Source organism: Mus musculus, chromosome X, assembly GCF_000001635.26.
Source record: "Mus musculus strain C57BL/6J chromosome X, GRCm38.p6 C57BL/6J".
Classification (NCBI taxonomy): domain Eukaryota; kingdom Metazoa; phylum Chordata; class Mammalia; order Rodentia; family Muridae; genus Mus; species Mus musculus.
Genome location: NC_000086.7, coordinates 75,792,255 through 75,809,165, shown reverse-complemented (window position 1 = coordinate 75,809,165; position 16,911 = coordinate 75,792,255). Strand labels below are relative to the sequence as shown.

The window sequence follows — 16,911 nt, the reverse complement described above, 5'->3', positions numbered from 1 at the left end:
CCTGCTTTGATCTCCTGAAGTGCAGGGATTACAAATATGAGCCACCAGGCTCTATTTTTGTTTTGTTTTTGAGACATGGGGCTCATTCTGGCTATAGCATAAAATTTCAACTTTTGAGGACACAGCATTAAAACTAGAGGAAGCAACTGTGCACAGTGGCCCACGCATTTAGGCCCATCACTCACGAGGAAGAGACAGGAGATCTCTGAGTTCAAGGCTAGCCAGGCCTACAGGATGAGTTCCAGAATGGTGAAAGGTACACAGAGAAACCTGGTCTCAAAACTACCACACACATGCACACTTGCAAAAAGCTACAGGGAACTTAATTGTTAAAAGCTAATTGCACAGTATTTTCCTAAACAAAAGTATGATTATGGAGCCAAAGTTGGGATTTGAGAATAGTAGTGGGACAATATGACTGTGATAATCAGTGACAATGTCCATTACAGAAAGTCCCTTTTTTGTTGTGCACATATGTAATCCCAGCACTTGGGAAGGCAGAAGCAAGTTAGATCTAACAAACCAACAGCAACAAAAAGGCCCATTCTCTTAGTGGATTAATTACAAAAGGGCTTTGCCCGAAGCTTGCTTGTTATTGCATGGGCTAGACTGTTCCAGTCTGCACTCACTACTGTACTTTGTGAACTTCAACTAAAGGTAACCTCCTTCAGGGACTAGAATGGCACTGTCCACGAGTCAGCAGCACTAAAAGCCTTTGACATGGGTTATGTTCTGCTCAGCAATTCTTTCTATTAGATATTTTCTTCATTTACGTTTCAAATGCTATCCCTAAAGCCCCCTATACCCTCCCTCTGCCCTGTTCTCCAACCCATCCACTCCTGCTTCCTGGCCCTGGCATTCCCCTGTACTGGGGCATATGATCTTCACAAGACCAAGTGCCTCTCTTCCCAATGATGGCCGACTAGGCCATCCTCTGCTACATATGCAACTAGAGACACAGCTCTGGGGGTACTGGTTAGTTCATATTGTTGATCCTCCTATAGGGTTGCAGACCCATTCAGCTCCTTGGGTACTTTCTCTAGCTCCCGTTCAGCAATTCTTTTGTTTATGGCTCCACTTAGAGATTCTAAAGGCATCTAGCAAAATTTCATGACCCTGAAGGATGGCTCAGTGGGTAAAGCATTTGCTTAGCAAGCCCACTGACCTGAATTTGATCTCCGGAGTGCATGGAAAGGTGGCAGGAGAGAACCAGCACCTCAGAATTGTCCTCTGACCTCTATGTGTGTACCCCTCCAGTAAAAAAAGAATGTTTACCAAGTTGCCAGACTTGTTCCTAGTTGACAGTGGTAAATTGAAGCATGCACATTGTAAACAGGGGGAAATTTTGGAAGGAGACAAATTTGAGAATATCAAGAGTATAGAGAAGGATTTTAAAGATGCTCATTCATTTATATTATTAAACCTGGATAGAAAGCTTACATTTTTCTACCCTGTTTAACTTTTGGTGCTGGAGAGGTGGCTCAGTGGTTAACAGCAATGTGTGTTCTTCAGGGGAACCCGGGTTCAATTCCCATGCACCCACGTGGCAGCTCAACACCATCTGTAGCTCCAGTTCTAGTGGACCTGGAACCTTCAGAGACATACATGCAGGAAAAACACCAAAGTACATAAAATAAAAATAAATCTTTTCTAAAAATTGAAAATTTATTTTTAAAAAGTTAGCATGTTATCCATGTTCTGCAATGGGAAGAAAAGCTGAACTCAAATGCCCAAATAGGACACTCATTAAAAAGCCTTAGATGATCCGGGCAGTGGTGGTGCACACCTTTAATCCCAGCACTCGGGAGGCAGAGGCAGGCGGATTTCTGAGTTCGAGGCCAGCCTGATCTACAAAGTGAGTTCCAGGACAGCCATGGCTACACAGAGAAAACCCTGTCTTAAAAAAACAAACAAACAAACAAACAAACAAACAAAGCCTTAAATGAGTGTGTTTTCTCTTCTGTCTCCTTCCTCACATAACTGAGGTCGAAACCCTAGCACTTATGTGAACAAGGCAAGTGCTCTGCCACTGATCAATCTTCACAGTTCTAATTTCACTTTGTTTTAAAGATTTCTTTATTTACCTATTTTATGTATGTGAGTACACTGTATCTGTCTTCAGACACACCAGAAGAGGCCATCGGATCCCATTGCAGATGGTTGTGAGTCATCGCGTGGTTGCTGGGATTTGAACTCAGGACCTCTGGAAGAGCAGTCGGTGCTCTTAACCGCTGAGCCATCTCTCCAGCCCTAATTTCCCTTTTTGTGTTGTTTGTTTTTTGAGACAGGGTTTCTCTGTGTAATAGCCCTGGATGTCCTAGAACTCACTGTAGACCAAGCTGGCCTAGAATTCAGAGATCATCCTGTCTCTGCCTCCAGAGTGCTGAGATTAAAGGTGTGCTCTACTGCCCAGTCGAAATTCAGTTTTAATTTTTATTTTTAGACAAGGTCTCACTGTGTTGTCCAAAGTGGCCATAGACTTGCAGTCCTTCTGCTTCATGACAGCTCTTTTTAGTCAGTGTCTACGCCATTACTCCCCATCCCCTTCTTGAGGTAAAGATTTTCTACATTGCCCTAGCAACCAGGAACCTCTTACAGAAGTCCAGCTGGCCCCAAACTTGTACAGATCCTCTTGCCTCTGCCCCCTGGGTTTTATGATTACAAATGTGCCCACCATGTCCTGGCTTTGTTGTCTATGATCTTTCTTATTTTTTAGAATAGTTTGTTGAGTCCACCCCATTAGAGCAGTGGACAATGCCATATTAACAATATTGCCTACTTCCTACTTTCTCTCCTTGAGAATCATCTATGCCACGAGCACTTTTGTCCATTATTACTCTGTTGCTTTTGATTGAGTGAACTCTTAGCTACCACATTATGCCACAAAATACTTTTTTGGTCGAGTCATACATTTTTGTCTGTAGGTAAGAATTGTGACTGAAGAAAGGACCACCCATCAGCCTCTTCTAAGAAAAGAACAAAGCTATGCTTCACCATGGGAAATTAACAGTTTTACCTGTGCCTTTGAACTACACTTTTTTTTTTTTTACTTAAAAGTGCATTCAATGCATGCAGCACTGAATGTGTTTGGCGAGTGTGTGAAATTGACGCTTCATCTTTAGTAACAGCCCTGTAGCCTTGCAAAAACCCAAGCCAGTTTTCCTCTTTCATGCTCACCACCTGTGAAGAATACTGTAGGTAATAGACAGATACAACGGAGTTCAATGTGCTTGTTCTTGTGCCCACTTGAAAATGGTGACTCAACACCCTTGTTTTCATTGATAGATTTTCCAAGAGGTAAAGAGCAGTGATATCGCTAAAACCTTCCGAAAGGCCATCAACAGGAAAGAAGGGATTTGTGCTCTGGGAGGGACATCAGAGTTGTCCAGTGAAGGGACCCAGCATTCCTATTCAGGTAATCATGACATGGTTGTGCTTAGGTGGGTACAGCGCACTGGGCAGGTACCTACTGTCATGCCTTAAAAAGCATGTTTCTCTAATTAAATAGACTAAGTAGTCTTAGTGGCATGGTTGGGTCTTGGGTCACATATTGGTCAGAAAGCTATGGTAGACATTGGTGGCTTGTAAGACACAGAGTAAAATCCAAGTAATAGTAGTCTTTATTACAGTGGAGGTGTACAGTAATATAAATACATTGCTATATATTTTGTAACTTCCCTAAAGATCGGTCAACCTGTTCTTTTGTTTCTACTAACTTATTAATTAGTCCCTAATGGCCACTATATTGCTTCCATGTCTCTGAGTATTCCAAGAGGATGAGCACATATTTGTGAAGCATTATCTCTTAGCAGCACTCTGCAACAAGCGTAGGGCTTGGGGGCCAAATGATTAACAGAGAGTATGAACTGATTTCTTGCTTCATATAATTTTAGAGGAAGAAAAATATGCTTTTGTTAACTGGATAAACAAAGCTTTGGAAAATGATCCCGATTGTAGACATGTCATACCCATGAACCCAAATACTGATGACCTGTTCAAAGCAGTTGGTGATGGGATCGTGCTCTGGTAAGAGGATAGTTTGGTTTTGTACTGAGATTTCCAAAGAATCTCCACAGAATACATGTATTTGGTTGTGTGCTTGGTTATTTAGCTGTTTGATGTCAAGAAGGGGTGGGGGGGGCAATTGCCCAGGTTTTGTCTTTTTCATTTAATATCTAAATCTATGTGTAAAAGTAAAAGTCAATCACAGAGTGGGGACCTCTTTTATAGGGTAAAATTTTGGCTTCCAATTTCTCCTCATCACTGAGAAAGCAGAACATTATAATTTTTTCAAACATAAGTGTGTCAGTGTCTATTCATTCTGAAGTACCTTGGCTTCCAACAAGAGAAAAAGAAGCTAGCCTTCAGTTCTAACTCTCCAGTGATCTAATTCTGAAAACTGCTTTTGTCGCTTTAGCTGCATTAGAGCCAGCAGTATCTTGGCAGAAGTGATATAAGATTATCCACACTGTCCATTACTGCTCCTGTTTTCAGAGATGGCTTTGCCACACTGTTCTAAAATGTACTTCATTATAAGTTCTGAGTTCCTATGCAAGCCTTCCCACTTAGTAGCTGTGGATGGGGTCTAGATAGTCAGAGCCTTTTACATTTCACTTTCCCCTGTGGTCTTCATAGTATGGTACAGTTTGGACATCGTGAAAGAAAAAATCCAAAATCTGAACCTTTAGTTTTATTTTTGTTCATGACTTTATTAGCATATATTAATAATATATGATAATGGGTTGCATTATGACCTTTTCATATACATACATGTATGTATGTGTATGTATATGTATACATGTGTGTGTGTTTGTGTGTCTGTGTGACAGATTTTGATCATATTCCTACGGACATTCCTGTCTGCTCCCTCTCTCATTCCTACTGATCTCCATCTTCTTCCCATCTTACCCTCTTCTATTTTCATATCTTTTTTTTTTTTCAAAAAAAAAAACCTGTAAGTGTCATCAGGCATACACACAGGAGCAAGGGTTAGAGGATAGTTACAAGACCATCTGAAACTTCAAATTCTGATAAGGACACTGTAAGTGGAATATCCGTAGCTGACCTCAGGTGATAGATATAAACAAAGAGCAGATTCCCCCAAATACTGCACAAAATTGCCTCTGTTCCAGCGCCACACCTCAGTGGCATAAGATGAACTAGCATGTTCATGGCAATGATTTTCAAACTCAGCAATACACTGTGCAGGGTGGCATATTCCTGTAATCCCAGCACTCAAGAAGTGGGGTCAGACAAATATCTGTGAGTTCAAGGCCAGCCTGATCTACTATGTAATCAGTTCCAGGACAGCCAGGGAGACATAGTGAGATCCTGTCCCAAAATAAAAAAGAAGGAGAGAAAGAAGGAAGGAAAGAAAGAACAGAAAAAAAAACAGATAAAAAAGAAAGAATAGGGCCGGGCGTGGTGGTGCACGCCTTTAATCCCAGCACTCGGGAGGCAGAGGCAGGTGGATTTCTGAGTTCGAGGCCAGCCTGGTCTACAAAGTGAGTTCCAGGACAGCCAGGGCTACACAGAACCCTGTCTCGAAAAACCAAGAAAAAAAAGAAGAAAGAATAAAAAACAACAAAAAAGCAAACCTGCCAGGCAGTGATGGCACACACCTTTAATTCCAGCACTTGGGTGGCAGAGGCAGGCAAATCTCTATAAGTTCAAGGGCAGCCTTGCCCACATATCAAGTTTCGGGCCAGCCAGGGCTACACATAGAAACCCTGTCTCAAAACAAAGCAAAATTTAAAAAAACAAAACAAAACCTTACAACCTTAGCATCACAAAAAAATTAAAAGCAAAACTTAGATTCAGGTTGTATGTATGTGTGAGTGGGTGTATGCATGTCTTTGTGTGTGTACATACATATGTGTAATGGAATATGAATAAAAAGTTGTTTTCAGACCTGGGCACTCCAATATGTCATCATATTTTGTCTAATCAGCAGTTTGGACATACATAGTTTTTGTGGTCAACATGATAAATGTCATCTCTGGCATTTTGTATTTTTTTATTATATGTGTAGCTTCATGGGTTTATGTATACCACATTGTGCAGGTATCTGTGAAGGCCAAAAGAGTATATAGAATTCCCTGAAACTGGAATTAACAGGCAGTTGTGAGCTGTTCAGTATTGGTGCTAGGAACCAAACCTGGGTCCTCTACAAGGGAAGTAAATGTTCTTAACCCCTGGGCCATCTCTTCAGCCCCAGATTGACTTTATTTTTTATATATTGCATGAAAGATAGTTTATAATAAACTTTACCATTCATGACCATTCATGAAGATGTATTCAAGTGTTGTTAATAAAAAAGCAAGTATGTCCCAAGATAGTCTCAACTCGGTATGTGGTCCAGGATGGCCTCAAACTCATGATTCTTTTGCCAACATGCTCTAGTGCTGAGACTATAGATTCCTCTATGTCCTAATTAAGTGATGCTGGGGACTGAACCCATGACCTCATGCAGGCTAGGTAAGCACTCTACAAACTGAGCTACATCTCCAAACTTGAAGGACTCTTTAAAAGTAAACCAACATTTGTTTGTTTGTTTCAGCAAAATGATCAACCTTTCAGTTCCTGATACAATTGACGAGAGAGCAATCAATAAGAAGAAGCTTACACCCTTCATCATTCAGGTGCGCGGTGTTCTCTGCTCTCTCTTCCATGAACTGTGATTTGAAACAGAGGCTATAGACTGTCTGCTGGCCTCTAATCCTCAGAGCAGCTCTGAGTGTAGAATGTCCATTGATGTTTTAGACCATGAGCTGGGACTCAGAAAGGCTTGCGGTTGTGGGTCTTGTTGGAGAAGTTCACACTGGCACTGAGGTGTTGTTCCATATTGAACTCAAAGCCCTGTGTGCCTTTCATTGCCTATTGAGTTAAGATATGACCAAAGTGATCAAAAGGATTTAAGCGCTTTCTTAGCTGGTGTGCTTAAAGGATGGAGTGTGTTTGTTTTCCACTGAATGAGTAAGTATAGTACAGCAAAATCCCATCACGCAGCAGTGTCCTTGAGATGTACAGATTGGTTATTTCTAAAGCCTGGATGTATGCCATACGCTGCTGGATTCCAATTCAGGCAATTTTAGAAAAATCCATTCACATGGATATATTTCCTTTGGTTACTTGACTTTTTTTACTTTAGAATTGACATAATTCAAAAGCAACCAGATAAAAAGAAAAGGTCCACTTCCTGTCGAATTGTGGAAAAAAAAAAAGAATACAAGTGAGACTGAGAATTGCTGCCACTTTGCTACTTAACGCTGAACTCTGCAATTTGTTTTCTGTAAATGTGGGTGGATGAAATTAATACCTCGTATTAATTTCTCAGCTTACTGGTATTTTTCAGTGAAGGCTGAAGTGGACTGGGTGTGGAAAAAGGAAAAGGTCAAGAAGTGCATAATTTGGCTGTCTTGCAGGAAAACTTGAACTTGGCCCTGAACTCTGCTTCTGCCATTGGGTGTCACGTTGTGAACATTGGTGCCGAAGATCTGCGGGCCGGGAAACCTCACCTGGTTTTGGGACTGCTTTGGCAGATTATTAAGATTGGCCTGTTTGCTGACATTGAATTAAGCAGGAATGAAGGTAATGGGGCACAGTTGTTCTTTTGAAAGATGGATATTGTTCATTTTTACTTTCTCTTCATGGAAATTGCCAGGCTCGCACTTAACCGAGTTGAGCTGATGGTAACTAGAATGAATCCAGAGCTATTCAGGAAATCAAGCCATACGCCTCTGTTCTTTATCTGTAGCTAACATGACAGTTCACATTGGATTTTAGTATAAAGACATAAAAACACAGAGACGTTGATATTGGGTGCCTTCCTCAGTCTCTCTCTACCTTAGAAGTGTGTGTGTGTGTGTGTGTGTACATGAACCTCCGACTTATTAATCCAGCTATCCAAGCTGGCCAACGAGCCCCAGGGATCCTTCTGTGTCCACCTCCCCAACACTTGGATTACAGATGAGCACCACTGCACCCAGGTTTATACAAGTACTGTGATCTAAGCACTGGTCTTCATACTTAAACAGCAAATAATTTACCAAGCGCTTCCCTCCATCCCCAGGCTTACTTTGAGTCAAGGTCTATCTCTAAATCTAGAACTTGCCAATTTGGCTAGATTGCTGCACAGCAAACTCCCAGAGCCTGGCACACACTCCACCCCATCCCACCCCACCCCAGCTTCCACTTGTACAGCTCTAAAGAGTACAGACTTGTGCTACCACACTTGGCTTTTCTTTCACATGGGTGCTGCCAATCGAACCTGGGTCCTTGTGGTTTCACAGCAAGCCCTTTACTAACTGAGACATGTCTTTAGCCCAGCGTTTGGGGACCTGGAAACTAGGTCTCGATTACCAAACAAAGTTTCGAAAGACTGATGCTGCATGCCTGTAATCCCAGCACTTGGGAGGTTGAGGCATGGGTTTGTTTCAAAGTAAAAGGGCGGGGGGCCACTCAAGTGCTCGGCCTGGCCACTGTCACATGACACACTGACTGAGGCGTTTCTATCTACAAGCACTGGCAGCTTTGCTTCGAGATGGTGAGACACTGGAGGAGCTTATGAAATTGTCTCCAGAAGAGCTTCTGCTGAGATGGGCCAACTTCCATCTGGAAAACTCAGGCTGGCAAAAGATCAACAACTTCAGCGCTGACATCAAGGTAACTGTGCAAAAAACCATAGCGTTCAGGTAGATACGATGGCTTCAGGGATTTTATCCCATTGTAACAGAGACAAAAATGATAGGATATCACCAGGCCCTGTTGTCTTTCATGTTCTGAGATAAGGTCTTGCTCAAATCTGCTCAGTAATTAAAGATGTGACTTGCCATACTCACATTTTGTGGGGTGTTCAGGATTAAATCCAGAGTTTTCTCCATTCAAGTCAAGCATAGTGCAAATGGAAGCCATTGTGATTTTTTTCAGATGTGATTGGACTCTGTAGGCCAGGTTGGCCTACAGCTCACTCTGTCAGCCAGGCTGGCTTCAAAACTGCAGTGTTTCTGCCTCTGCCTAAAACCTATATACAGGCCTATGCCAAAGTACCTAGTCAGTGGAAACCGTTTATTATGAAGCCTGTTTTGAATATTTTTGAAAAGCAAAGAATCCTTGCATTAGTTGATCATGGGAAGCCTTCACCTCAATCCCCATCACTGTGGGAGAAGGGGAGAGAGATGAGCTAATTTCCTTAAGTATATTCTGATTTTAAAAGGTTAAATGCTCTCTTGCCAACCATATGTGTTTCTCGTTTAAGCTTTTCTGTATTTCAACTTTTGATTTAACATACAATTAACATAGTAGATGTTGTTTCCATAGGTTGCTACTCATCATGCTTTGTAATGCCATAATGTGTTCATTTTCTCTTTCCCTATGCTTCCTGGATTTCTGCTCTTCTATTTCATGCTTGTTTATCTGTCAAGCTTATTGACTTCAGTAATTCAGTGAAGGTACAGAAATACTTAATAGCTTTATTGGGTTGATGGCATCGATAAATTGTCAAGTCCTAACAATCACGTGCAAAGACAAAAAGAAAGATCTCTCAAATAAGAAGACAGAGAAGAATGCCTTATATTATCACAAAAGCTGCTCCCAATGTCCTCATCACCAAGGGACAATAAGATGCAGCTACTCTTTGGCAGTGTGATCACACTATTATGTTCAATTCTTTTGTAGGATTCCAAAGCCTATTTCCATCTGCTCAATCAAATCGCACCGAAGGGACAGAAAGAAGGGGAGCCACGGATAGATATTAACATGTCAGGTTTCAATGTAAGTATAGGTGCTTTTTCAGATTCTAGTCTTTTACCATTGCATGTTCCCCCCCACCCCCCTTTGGATTGTTGAGACAAACTCTTGTTACATAGGGCTCTAACCTGCTATGTAAAGCAGGCTTGTGGTTAACTCGTAGGCATCCACCTGCCTCTGCTTTCGCTGTATTGGGTCTAAAGATATGTGCTGCCACACCCAAATAATTTTGCTTAAATTCTATCAAAATTTCTGTGGAACTTCATGTAGTGGTGTTGACACTTTTCAGATTGCTTTAGAGGACGTGGTACACGTGACTCACAGGAGAGAAAGTATACTGATTTATTTTGAGAACTTGTGAGTTCCATAATTTTGATGGTACTGTATTTTATGAATGACATAAACATTCAAAGACTATGGGGAAATAAGCATTACTCCTGGCTTGTTCCCCATGGTACTGGTAAAGGGCCAGCCCATGCATTAAGAGAACTACCTGGGATAGTTTGTTCTCTCTCAAAATATAATTACAGACACAGTCAGAGGTATGTCTCCAAGTTCATTCGAAATCAAGCTGATATGCTAGAGCACAGTCCTCTCACCCCTACTCCCACTGGATCCCCTCCCCATTTCAGAGGCCCCTCCTCTTGTGGTTTGACTGTGATGTGTCCCCCACAGGATCATGTGTTTAAACACTCGCTTCCCAGCAGGTGGCGCTGTTCAGGGAGGTGGTGGAATCTTTAGATGATGAAGCCATGCTGGAGGAAATCCATCACTAGAGGTGGGCCTTGAGTCTGGCCCCACTTGCTTTGTTGGCTGTTTCCTCAGTGCAGAATCAATATGAGCAGCCAGTTTCCTGATCCTGCTCTCAAGCCCTCCATGCCTCACGTCACCCTTCCCAGGCATGACTGCCTCTAGCCCTCTGGACCTGTGAACCAGGTCTTTCTTCCTTAAAAAAAAAGAAAGAAAAGAAAAGAAAAGTAAAGTAAAGAAAAGAAATCAAGCTGAATTGATGGTCAAGATGAACCATCCCACTACCAGGTCCTCCCTGTTTGATGTTTTTCTACTGTGTCCCTTTGAGTCGTCCCCCACAATCCAGCCAGGATTCCCCTACTGGCTTTAGAATTTGGTCCATCAGCTTAACATTTAAATTCCTACAAAATATTACCCACCTCTGTCAGTCTGCCCTCCAAAACCTCTTTTCACCTTCATATAGCTGTCTTAAACTTGTCCAAACACCCCTCCCACTTTACAGTTATTGAGACAGTTTCTCTGCATAGCCCTGGCTGTCCTGAAACTCAATCTGTAGACCAAATTGGCCTTAAACTCATAGATATCTACCTGCCTCCACCTGCCTCTGCCTCCTGTGTGCTGAGATTAAAGACATATGCCACAACCACCCAGCCCAAACATCCTTTTTAACTCCAAGCCTATGATTGCAAGTTTTTTCAGATATGTTCTTTAAGTAAAAAATAAAGGGTCTGGTGAGATGGCACAGCTGTTAAAAAAATTCTTGCTGCTTTAGCTGAGACCAAAGTGCTGTTCCCAAACTCACAAGCAGTAACTCCAGATCCAGGAGATCCAAATGCCCTCTTCTGTTCAGGCATGTGTGTATGAGAGATATTCAAAAAAGAAGAAGAAAAGAAAAGCTTTTTTGAAAATAAAATATCCTGAGTGAGCTAACCAAATCACAAAAGAACACACATGGTATGCACTCACTGATAAGTGGATATTAGCCCAGAAGCTCAGAATACCCAAGATACAATTCAGAAAACACATGAAACTCAAGAAGAAAGAAGACCAAAGTGTGGATACTTCTATCCATCTTAAAAGGGGGGAGCAAAACACCCATGGAAGGAGTTACAAAGTATGGAGCAGAGACTAAAGAAATGACCATCCAGCGACTGCCCCAATTGGGGACCCATCCCATATACAACCACCAAACCCAGACACTGTTGTGGATGACAACAAGTGTTTGCTGAGAGGAGCCTGATATATCTGTCTCTTGAGAGGCTCTGCCAGTGCCTGGAAAATACAGAAGTGGATGCTCACAGTCATCCATTAGACTGAGCACAGGATCCCCAATGAAGGAGCTAGAGAAAGGGCCTAAGGAGCTGAAGGGGTTTGCAGCCCCATAGGAGGAACATCAATATGAACCAACCAGTACCCCCAGAGCTCCCAGGGACTAAACCACCAAAGAGTACACATGGCGGGACTCATGGCTCCAGCTGCATATGTGGCAGAGGATGGCCTAGTCAGACATCAATGGGAGGAGAGGCCCTTGGTCCTATGAAAGCTGTATGCCCCAGTGTGGGGGAAATGTCAAGGCCAGGAAGCAGGAGTGGGTGGGTTGGTGAGCAGGGGGAGGGGGGAGGGGATAGGGGGAGGGTGTTTTTCATAAGGGAAATCAGGAAAGGGGATACATTTGAAATGTAAATAAAGAAAATATCCAATTTTTTAAAAAAACACGCTTTTTTGAAAATAAAATATTTTTCTGAAACTGTCCATATTTAAAGTTAACTCTTAAAAGGAATGTGGATGAAAAGTTGGGAAACGGCATTTTTTTTTCCTTCTTCATTTTCCCAAGAGAGGTAAACTCAATGGAATACTTTATTCAGTTCTTAGATGTACTCTGGCGCCATCTTGGGGAACTTATAGGTACTACATATCCCTCATGGTTTTGCATTCAAAACCAATTTTATAAGTATCATGTGCTAGAAAGTACTATCATTTACCCAACCTATGATTGGATTGTAGGCGATGTGTGTGTGTGTGTGTGTATACACACATATATATGTATGTATGTATGTGTGTATGTGTATATGTATATATGCACATATATATACATATATATGGATGGCCTTTAAAATATGTCTTCTTTTACTTCAACAGGAAACTGATGATTTAAAGAGAGCCGAAAGTATGCTTCAACAAGCAGATAAATTAGGTTGCAGACAGTTCGTTACTCCAGCTGATGTTGTCAGCGGAAACCCCAAACTGAACTTGGCCTTTGTAGCTAACCTCTTCAATAAATATCCAGCACTAACTAAACCTGAAAACCAGGATATTGACTGGACTCTTCTAGAAGGTAAGTCAAAGGTCCTCTAATTCTAATGTACAGTCTGTACCATAAAACCCCAGAGGCCACAATGACGTCATTCCAAGCCAGTGAGTTGCTTTGTCCATTTAGATGCCATGCCGAGTGAGAACTGGAAACAGCTGGGTGGAGGTGGTGATGGAAGCAAAATATGCAAATAAAACAATCTAGTTGAGGAATGTGGCTCAGTGCCAGAGCTCTTACCTAGAACAGCCACCACTACAAAAGAAAAGAAAAAATCCAGACTCACCTATCAGGAGAAACACTTAGTAAACAAATGGCTTGCTTCAATGTTTAGTGCCATATCTTCCTTTTTTCTTTTTTGTTTTGTTTTGTTTTAAACCACCTTATTTATTTTGAGCAAAGAATCTCTTGTTCTGTTTCTTTGAGGTTGTTTTTAAGGTAGTCGTCTATTTTGGGACAAGCATTTAATGTGTCTCCAGTCGACCTCAGACTTAGTACGTAGTAAAGAATGACCCTAAGTTTCTGATGCTCCTATCTCTAAGTGCTGGGATAACAGGCATCATTTGTGGGTTTGAGGGTGCTAGGGAATGAAGCCAGAACTTCCTGCACTCTAGGCAAGGACTCAGTAAACTGAGCTACATTCCCCAGAGCCTTGGAGGTCGTTGTGAGACAGGGTCTTACCCTGTAGTGGATGCTTACCCTGTAGTGGTGGCCCTCTGTCCTCAGCCAAATGAGGGCTGAGATTATAGATATGAGCCACCATGTCTGACCAGATCACAGAAAGGTATACATACATGCAGAATTTAACTTATAAACTTTTGTAATCATATTTCATTTATCCGTAGTCAGAGTGACATACTAACATGTGGTGATTATCAACTCAGAATAAAGCATATAAAGTAAATCAATACATGCCCTGGTGCTATATGGACAAGACATTTAATCAATGAATGCACTTTGTGGATGTTTTCATAGGGGAAACTCGGGAAGAAAGAACCTTCCGCAACTGGATGAACTCTCTTGGTGTTAATCCCCACGTCAACCATCTCTATGCGTAAGCTGCCCTACTGCTCTTAGGAAGTTGTGAATAGCATGAGGAGATGTAGCATCAATAATGGCAACTCTAAAATCTTTCCACATGTTCATTTGTAGCAGATATTCTTATTATGAAGTATTCGTGATTTCCATCATCATTTTCCAAATACACAAAAGCCCAAATTCTTTCTTTGTCTGACTATTGGCTCTAAGTGATAGAAATGTGTCTTGAGGGAGTAGGTACTTTAAGTTTCTTAAATAGTCCTGGAATACTCATAACAAAGTGTTCATGATTCCTTCAGCCTTTGGCTTCTTGGCCAGACTGTTCTTTGCTGACATACAATGGTTTGTATCCTAATATTCCTTACCTTCACTATTTTCTTACCATCTACCATTCACTACCTGTGAACTCTATTAATCGCATTTACATATATGTCAAAATCATATTACTTGTTTAGATACATCGTTGTTTATTATACATCTATTTGACTCTCAAGTAAGGTTTGGGGTTTTCATCTTGTGTTTCCAACCTTTATAACACTTTTTGCTTACAATAAGTGTGCATCCTTACAATTATCATTGTTGTCTTCGTCGAGACAGTTTCTCTGTGTAGTTCTGGCTGTCCTGGAACTTACTTTGTTGACCAGGATGGCTTCAAACTCACAGAGATCTGCTTGACTCTGCTTCCAAAGTGCTGGGATTAAAGGCCTATGCCACTACTGCTGCCCCTTCTTTTTTTTTTTTTTTTAAGACAGGTCAGGAACTCACTGTGTAGCCCTGACTGTCCTGGAACTGGCTGTATAGACCACTCTGAACTCACTCACAAAGGTCACCCTGCCACCCCCTCCCAAGCCTGGGACTAAAGGTGTGTGCCACCTTGCCCAGCTGTGCTCACATACTATTAAGTGAGCTGAATGGTCTTGGCTCTATTTTCAGCACAAACATATGAGTCGTAGGAACTGTGACTTTATAGATCTTGGGTGATTTGTGTCCCTGCTCATGATCACTGATGGAGTTCTGTTTCCCATTGTTAGTGACCTGCAGGATGCTCTGGTGATCCTACAGCTGTATGAGAGGATTAAAGTTCCTGTGGACTGGAGTAAAGTTAACAAGCCTCCATACCCAAAGCTGGGGGCCAACATGAAGAAGGTAGAGAACCTTGAACCTTCTTCATTTCTTTCTTTTACTTTAACACCTCTAGACCCGGAATAGAGAGATGGCTCAGTGTTTAAGGGCACTGGCTGCTCTTCCAGGACACCTGAGTTCAATTCCCAGCACCACATGGCAGCACACAACTGTCTGTAACTGTAGTTCCAGGGGATCTGAACCCTTCACAAGAACATACATGCAGGCAAAACACAAATGCAAATGAAATAAAAATAAAAATGATAGATAAATAGATAGATAGATGAAAAACCTCTAGACCCTAAGCTGCTTCTGGAGGAAAGAACTAGATCTTGGCATTGAGAAGATACTTACCATTATACAACACACACACACACACACACACACACACACACACACATACACGGGGTGGGGAGAGAGAATAGAGATTGAACAAATGACAATATTTAACCGTTACTTTGCTTTTGTCCATTTGCAGTTAGAAAACTGCAACTATGCAGTTGAATTAGGGAAGAATCCAGCTAAATTCTCCTTGGTTGGCATTGGAGGACAAGACCTGAACGATGGCAACCCTACCTTGACCTTGGCTGTAGTCTGGCAGCTGATGAGAAGGTATCGTGCACAGTATTGGCTATGGAAGCGTCAGAGTAATATGCATATAGGAATTCACCCTTAGTATATTTTCACTGCTTAAATTAATCATTTAGTTCAATGAATATACTTCAGAGCTCATTGTACTTAGACTCTAAAATGACTTTGCTATGAGTGTATGTTGGAGCTTCACTGGGAGATACCTCCTTGTGAGTTAGGTAGAACTGTAGCTGTTGCCAGTCTTGGCACAAAAGTCTGAGGTATAGACTTAAACCTGATGCAATGTCACTGAATAACCTTAACAGATGTTCTCATGGAGTTCCCTGACTAAAACTGTCAGAGGGTTTGCAGCTCCAGCCCAGTCGTCTAGGATATACTTAGCATGCATGGAGGCTATCCTCAGAGCCCCGAAATGAATAAAGAAATGTTGTCAGAAGCCCAGAATTGTGGCTCATACTTGAAATCTCAGCACCGAGGAGTCTGAGGAGGGGAATTGGCTAGTTTGAGGCCAGCTTGGGCTACATAGTGAATTCTAGGACATCCTGAACTATAAAGTTCAACCTTGCCTCAAAGGAACAAACCAAGAACATTAAATTATCAGAAGTCTGAACATCTCTATGTCTCCATTTGGATATGACCATCAGGGCCAGCAGGGTTAGAGCTCCTGTGCCTGGCTTGATGACCTGAGTTCTGTTCCAGGAACTCATGTGGTGAAGGAACAAAACCATGTCCTGCAAGTTGTTCCCTGATTTCCATAGGGGTACCATGACATACATGTGTTCTAGTACATATAAATAATTACAATTTTTATAATTCTTTAAGAAATTGAAGATTCCTTTACTTGATCTATTTTTAATAATTCTTTGAGAATTTCATACAGTCAGCTCTAATAACTTCCAGTCCCACTTCCAGCCCCTCCAACCCTGCTGGATTCCCCCACTTCTCCTTCCGACTTTAATTCCTTTTGTTATAACTTACTGGGTTATATAATGCCTCCCATATGTACAGTGTGGAATCTTGCATGTGGCGCATGGGAACCTATTAGAAGCCACATTCCATAATAAAAACTGAGTCTGGCACCCAGTCATATCAATTGTCAAAACTAGGAGTGTGGCACCATGGGTCCTTTCTCTATCCATGCTGTAATTCTGTGTCTTTATCTTGTATGGGTCTTGTTCAGGCAATGACAGCTGCTGTGAATTCAATGAGGGCAAACAGACCTGTCATGAACCTGGAGGCAGGAGCTGATGCAGAGGACATGGGTGGCGGGTACAAGGGTGCTGCTTACTGGCTTGCTCCTCATTGCTTGCTCAGCCTTCTTTCCTATAAAACCTAGCACTACCATCTCAGGAATA

At 41.8% G+C, this 16,911-nt stretch overlaps 1 protein-coding gene across 7 annotated transcripts in view; it reads left to right on the top strand.

The window, feature by feature from the left end:
• The window catches only part of Pls3 (plastin 3 (T-isoform)), an 89,530-nt gene that overhangs the window by 66,017 nt on the left and 6,602 nt on the right, over positions 1-16,911 (top strand). For 4 of the 7 annotated variants that reach the window (NM_001346519.1, NM_001346520.1, XM_006527731.3 and 1 more), the window contains exons 4-14: positions 3,286-3,415; positions 3,894-4,026; positions 6,560-6,641; positions 7,425-7,590; positions 8,522-8,664; positions 9,423-9,449; positions 9,676-9,771; positions 12,637-12,832; positions 13,781-13,859; positions 14,875-14,989; positions 15,444-15,577. In NM_001346519.1, the coding sequence (NP_001333448.1) occupies positions 3,286-3,415; positions 3,894-4,026; positions 6,560-6,641; positions 7,425-7,590; positions 8,522-8,664; positions 9,423-9,449; positions 9,676-9,771; positions 12,637-12,832; positions 13,781-13,859; positions 14,875-14,989; positions 15,444-15,577 (1,301 nt within the window). The remainder of the gene's footprint in view (positions 1-3,285; positions 3,416-3,893; positions 4,027-6,559; positions 6,642-7,424; positions 7,591-8,521; positions 8,665-9,422; positions 9,450-9,675; positions 9,772-12,636; positions 12,833-13,780; positions 13,860-14,874; positions 14,990-15,443; positions 15,578-16,911) is intronic. The other 3 variants (NM_001166453.1, NM_145629.2, NM_001166454.2) reach the window with 1 other exon arrangement.